Raw genomic sequence first — 6247 nt, forward strand, 5'->3', positions numbered from 1 at the left:
TTACTCACTTGTGACTATTGAAAAAAGAGATAGTTATCAACCTATGTCTGATCACCCTATTGAGATTAATGTAAATTTATTTAGGCAAATAAAAGCTACTACTTCAAAACTGCCACATCCAACTTCAAGAGGAAGTATTCAAAATGAATACTGAATACATCCTATTCCTATAGTGATCTGAGATTTAATTTAATCAGCCCAGGTGTTTATTAGTTATGACACTGTATAAAATACTGAAGAGTGAAAGGACATGCTAGATGTAGACAGAATTAAAAAGGTTGTTGAATGGTGAATGCAATAATACACTACAGGGAACTAAAGAAGTAAGACAGATTAGTAAAATTCCTTAAGTGAAGCACACTGAGGAATTCAGATAGCACACATAATAACAAAAGGTTTTAAAAACCACAGTGATTTAAAACACAAGAATACAAACAGAAAAACACTTTTCTACAGAAGTTTCAAGGACATATCTTAATGTAGCAGGCAAACATTTGCTTCAAAAGATGAAACTGATCAAACATGTTTTGAATACCATGACAACAGTCACGTACCACAAATGTGTTTTAAGGCCCTTGTAAATGACCAAACAATTTGTCAAATTTTACTACAGTTGGCAAAATTTGACTGTGTACAGTGCTGTTTGATGTGTGTGCCAGAAATTCTGATTGACAGAAAATCTGACAACATGGCAAACATTGTTAGTGTTGATTTTTCACTGTGTAAGCTTTGTGAAAAATTGTTTTATTTCAATTTATTGCAGTGTATCATGACTTTCCACAGCCATATAAATTACAATCAATGATAAAAACAAAATAGCACTGGTAAGTACCAAAATGGTAGAGGTATTACCTTTCCCCGTGCATATTATGCAGGAAGAGGTTAAGAAGAATATCAATATTCTATGTACAGCATACAAACAGGAGTGCAATTAAGATAGAAAAATGTCTGGTTCTTAAACGGATCATGTAGGCTATATGTTCCCACATTGCCATATCTTAATGAACTGTCTTTGGAGGACCTAGTAGAGGAGAATGAATTTTCGCATACTTGTGTATTATTCTTCAATGTGAGGGCGAAGTAACTCTAAACAAATCATTAAAATTTCCACTGTATAATTGCAGAAAATTGATGCAATCAACAGGTTCCAAGAGTAACATTCCCTTTAACAGGTTTTAATGTGTTGAGATGCTTTATCATTACTACATTACACTGCACTGCATTAATACTTGTTCCATAGATCATGAATACAACATCTCGTAATAATGTGGAAAGTCAGTTTAACATAAGGTTTCTTTATGTTATGTAATTTTTAATTAATACCTAAAAATTCATCTATTCAGTAGGAGTAGTTGTCATTCTGTAATTATTTTAATTTCTTTTCTAAATGCTATCTGTCAGACTTTTAATGCTATTTGGTAAAGGACCAAAGACTTTTGTGGCAGCATAATTCAACCCCTGTGCCAAAGTCAGATTTAAACTAGAATAGTAAAGCTTATTATCCTCCCTTCTAGTCTTGCAGCTATGCAATTTGCTATTGTTTTTGAATTGGGCTGGGTTATTAGTACCTAATTTCTTAAGTGAATATGTATTGTGAAGGTACTGTGAATATACCCAATTCCTTAAATAAATATCTGCATGCTGATCTCCAGTGGGCTACAACTATTATTCCTATTACACACTTTTGTGGAATGAATACTTTCCTTCTCAATGGCGAATTATCCCAAAATACGTCATATGAAAGCAGTGAATTACAACAGGCACAATAGGCTAATTTACTGATACGGTTATCACCAAAATTTGCAATAACCCTTATAGAATAAATAGCTGAACTCAAACAATTCAGCAGATCATAAATGTGTTTCTTCCAATTCAATTTCTTAACAGTGCACAAAACTGGAAGGTGAACATTCTGTTTTACCAACATACTTGTGTTCAAAGTCTATATTTATCAGTAGTGTTATGCCATTTACGGTACAGATCTGTACATATTGTGTTTTCTCAAAATGTAGTGGGAATCCATTTGCAGAGAACCACTTAATTTTGTGAAAGACATTTACAGTTTTCTTAGTTATTCTTGTTTGCTGAGTGGGATTACTGTACTGGTATCATCAGCAAAAAGAACTAACTTTGCATCCTCATGAATATAGAGTAGCAAGCTATTAATATATATATTGGGGACAATAAGGGACACAAGATTGAACGTTGCAGGACACTGTTCTTGATACTTCCCCACTTAGGTTGGTTGGTTTTTGTAGACTATCTGTATAGTTAATTTCAATCTTCTTCATTCTTCAAGTTTAATTCATATTTAACCATTTGTGAACTGTACCACTCATGCCACAATAGGTAAGCTATCTAGAAGATTTCCATGATTCACACAGTGATCACAAAAAAACCCAATGGGTGATGTTCAGTTGTCAAAAGCCTTTAATATTTGTCCAGTGAAAGCATATATAGCAATTTCTGTTGAAAAGCCATTTTTAAAACCAAACTAACATTCTGTTAGTACTTCATTTTTACAAACCAGCATTTGTAGCCATTACCCCAGTGTCAAAATACAGCACACTCAAACAGTAACTGCTTCAAAAGTCAGAATAAACTGACAAATGCTGTATGTATGTATGCACATATGTATGCATGTGTATGAACTTTTTTGACAAATTCATGACTAAACAACATAATATTCAAAATTTTCACAAATATAACAAAATTTTTAATACTCTAAAATTTTTTTGAATATAGAATAAAACAGTATAATACATTCACATCAATACAGTTTATTCAACAAAGTCTCAAAATGGAATAGTAGTATATAACTTTATGAACACTCTTAGAACTAAAGATATGTTGCAGATTTGATGTTCCACTGATTAACAACAAAATAAAGCCAGCAATGACCAAACGAAATATTTCTACAAGTGTGACATTTTAGTCGTCGTCATGAATTGTACAATAGCATGAACTGTCACAAGTGAAGATTCAGATGTAAACATAGGAAATCAACCATGATGACATGTAGCAGAATTTCTATAGGACATGTAAATTTAAATTTGTTGAATGCTTTCAATTAGCCAATGTTTAAGTTCATCAGCATTCAGATATTCGACGGTCTACGGCAGTTTATTTTGCAGTAAATACTTTTACCAAATCTGAACACATTTAAGTGACTATATAATTACTACTACTTTATTGACTAAAACAAATAACATATTCTAATGTAACAAATAATGTATTACCTCTAAAAGATCCATAAATAATTTTCTGAAAATATAGTGGGAGCCTGAGGAAACATTAAGTGCTTCACTCTAAATATGAAATAGAAGAAACCAGACACTGCCATTTTCATGTACCAAAATATATTTTGGGCCTCATGTTTAACATGACTTGATAATATATACAAGTCAATGTTAATGTTTGTTTCCTGTTTCTGTTTATTTATTAATATATCCACCACTCAGCATTTGCACACTCTACCAGGACAATATCAAGATTACAACAGTTTTTGAATTCAAGAGTGTGAACCACTTTTACATACATTTCTTTTTTTTTCATTTTTCAAGGCATTTAGCGAGACAATGTGTCAATGAAGGTAATATATTTGATAGATTTGTATCTGTACATTCGTAACTATTGTTTTCTTAAGTCAAATTGTTGATATATCACTCTTTGCAGTTGTTATATTTATTTACAGACTATCTTGAGTTATACCTACACATTTTTCTTTCCTATACAAAACTACATTTCCTGTCAAAAAAAATTTTTGGGCCCCCATGAGATTTGCACCACACAACAATTTTGATATGGAGGGGGGTGGGAATCAGAAGGAATTAAACAATAGTTTTTTTTGGAAACTGTTCGTATTTTACTCAAAAGTTTCACATTCAAACTAGGTATTACATAACTTACAGTACTCCCAATTTTGTAATTACAGTTAGCATACATCTTACAAATGTTACATCATCCGCAATATGCATAGATTTACAGGGCATGTTACTGGGTAGCTCATTTACAAAGTATTATAAATACTAGTGCCCAAACACTGTTCCTTTAAGAACAGTGAGAGTAACATTCATTCAAGAACTGACTTCATTATTTAGTTTAGTTTCTGCATTTTCCAAATATCACCCACACAACAACCGACCATGATGTGGAACATGTCATCGGTTTACAAACAGTTATCATTTTGCTGTGAAAACTCTGCTACATCATGGTCATTTACAGAGCTAGAATTTAGTAATCTTAATCTGCAACAAAATTCAATAAATGTAACCCACCCATGTACACATAACTTTTTCTTGTTTATGAAATTTGACCCAATTGTAAAGGATGGAAAAGGAAACTGGCAATGCCCTGTTTCAATGGTACTATCCGGGCATTTGCCTGGAGTGATTTAAGGAAATAACAGAAGACATCTGGCCGGCCATTTGCAGATTTCAACTGCCATCCTCCCAAATGTGAGTCCAGTGTTCTAACCATTGGGCCACCTCATTCATTAGGTGTAAAGTGGGCATTACTGTCTTCAACAGCAAGCGCCGTGAGTGAATGGCACACCTTTGTTTCCAAATGAGACACACACAGTATACCATCGACACTATCTGTGCAGATATTTTTATTGCACTACAGATACAAAAATAAATGGGAATCAGAAATTACTCTGTAATGAGCAACAGGAGACCAACATCACTAGTACCAAACTATTCAGAAAATATCCGTGAACAACCTGGTGTTCAGACATGGACAAGATCAAAATATTCCTCTGAATGCTGGTTCATTACTATGAAACTGCAACTATGCTACAGGAGATCCCTCACATATCCAAAATACGGATAGGCCAAACATCAGCCACTTCATACGTAAAGAAAAAGGGCCGACAATTACACTTCTTTTATCCAAAATCTGAAACGAAAGTTCACTCAATAAACAAGTCGCTGAAGTCGCGCTCTGACGTTTCTCGCCTCTGGTATTACCAAGCAACAGTCAAAATACTGCTTCGCAAAAATCAGAGTTAATCATATGTCGTCAACGTTATTGTTAGTACCTATACACTACAGCTGTTCACGACCAATAGTGATCACTTCAAACCGACGCTGTTCAAACTAGAACTTTCCTTTTTAACAAAGAAATTTCTAATGCGCTCCGAAGGTTCAGTTTTACATACGAAATATTTTCCACAGTACAATGGCCTTAAATGTTTAATCTCAAAATTTTCTAAGAAATTTCGATAAAAGTAAGTTTGCTTGGTTTGTACCGGTATCCAAGTCTCAGAATGAGTTTCAGTGACTACTTGAGAAATAAAGGAATTGCGATGACTAAGAACGTCCTTATGCATAACTAGGTGAATAACTGAACAAACCTGCTCTTTTTTCCTATACTTTTCTCTTCAAAAAGACGCGTCGGATACACACAATGAGATGTTTGGTACAAGAGAATTTAACGAGAAATAAGACTGATTACCTTTCCGAATTTTTGCGCTGAGGCCCTGAGGATCGTAGTCTAGCGTAACAACCACCGAATGTTCATATTTTGGCACAAATTCACACGTAGTAGTAGCGCACAAGACATTCACCCTGCGAAATATCTGCGCCATTTTTCGTATTAGATAAGATAGCGTGACACTAAGCTTATGCCTACAAGCTCGAAGCAGTGCAAAGAACTTCAAATACAATGCTGCAATGATGAACTTGACCACAGTAAATTATCCACATATTTACGATAGGTTCTGAGACACTGACCTATAGACATGGAGGTATAATAGTAATTGTACCTCCGTGTCTATAGGTCACTCATATTTGGTCAATTTGTTTGCAGCGTCAAGTGCTAGGGGCCAACTGTAAGACGCCGCATAACTGCTGTATAGAGTATTACAAGAATTTCGACGTAAATCAGATGCATTCTTCTTTACTTATTTGTTTACCTCGAATACTTGGATTATTTTGGCGGTGTTATTGAATATTTTAGAATGTAAACAAACAATAAAAAGAAACAGAAACAAGGCATTTGCAGAAAAAAAGTTTTCAACATGTACGAAAAACCAAAAATATCTTAAGGAATCAAATTTATTTATAGGCAATAAAATTCGCAAAATTAAAAAACAACATACTTTGTATCTTCTCAGTGTCAATTACGATAAAAAAGTTTATTAAGACACGTTACATGTATAAAAGAACTTATCTCTCTTCGATGTAGGCCTATGCTTTCAAAAGCAGACTGTACACTTGATGGTCCAACAAATTCTTATCACTGT

At 33.8% G+C, this 6247-nt stretch overlaps 1 protein-coding gene across 1 annotated transcript in view; it reads right to left on the reverse strand.

Annotated features, from left to right (window-relative positions):
* The window catches only part of LOC124721483 (probable histone-arginine methyltransferase CARMER), a 133113-nt gene extending 127480 nt beyond the window's left edge, over positions 1–5633 (reverse strand). Inside the window, 1 exon segment of the mRNA XM_047246489.1 lies at positions 5458–5633. Within this exon segment, the coding sequence (XP_047102445.1) occupies positions 5458–5590 (133 nt within the window). The 5' untranslated portion in view covers positions 5591–5633.
* Positions 5634–6247: the final 614 nt, after the last annotated feature.

Source organism: Schistocerca piceifrons, chromosome X (genome assembly GCF_021461385.2).
Source record: "Schistocerca piceifrons isolate TAMUIC-IGC-003096 chromosome X, iqSchPice1.1, whole genome shotgun sequence".
In the NCBI taxonomy this organism is placed as follows: domain Eukaryota; kingdom Metazoa; phylum Arthropoda; class Insecta; order Orthoptera; family Acrididae; genus Schistocerca; species Schistocerca piceifrons.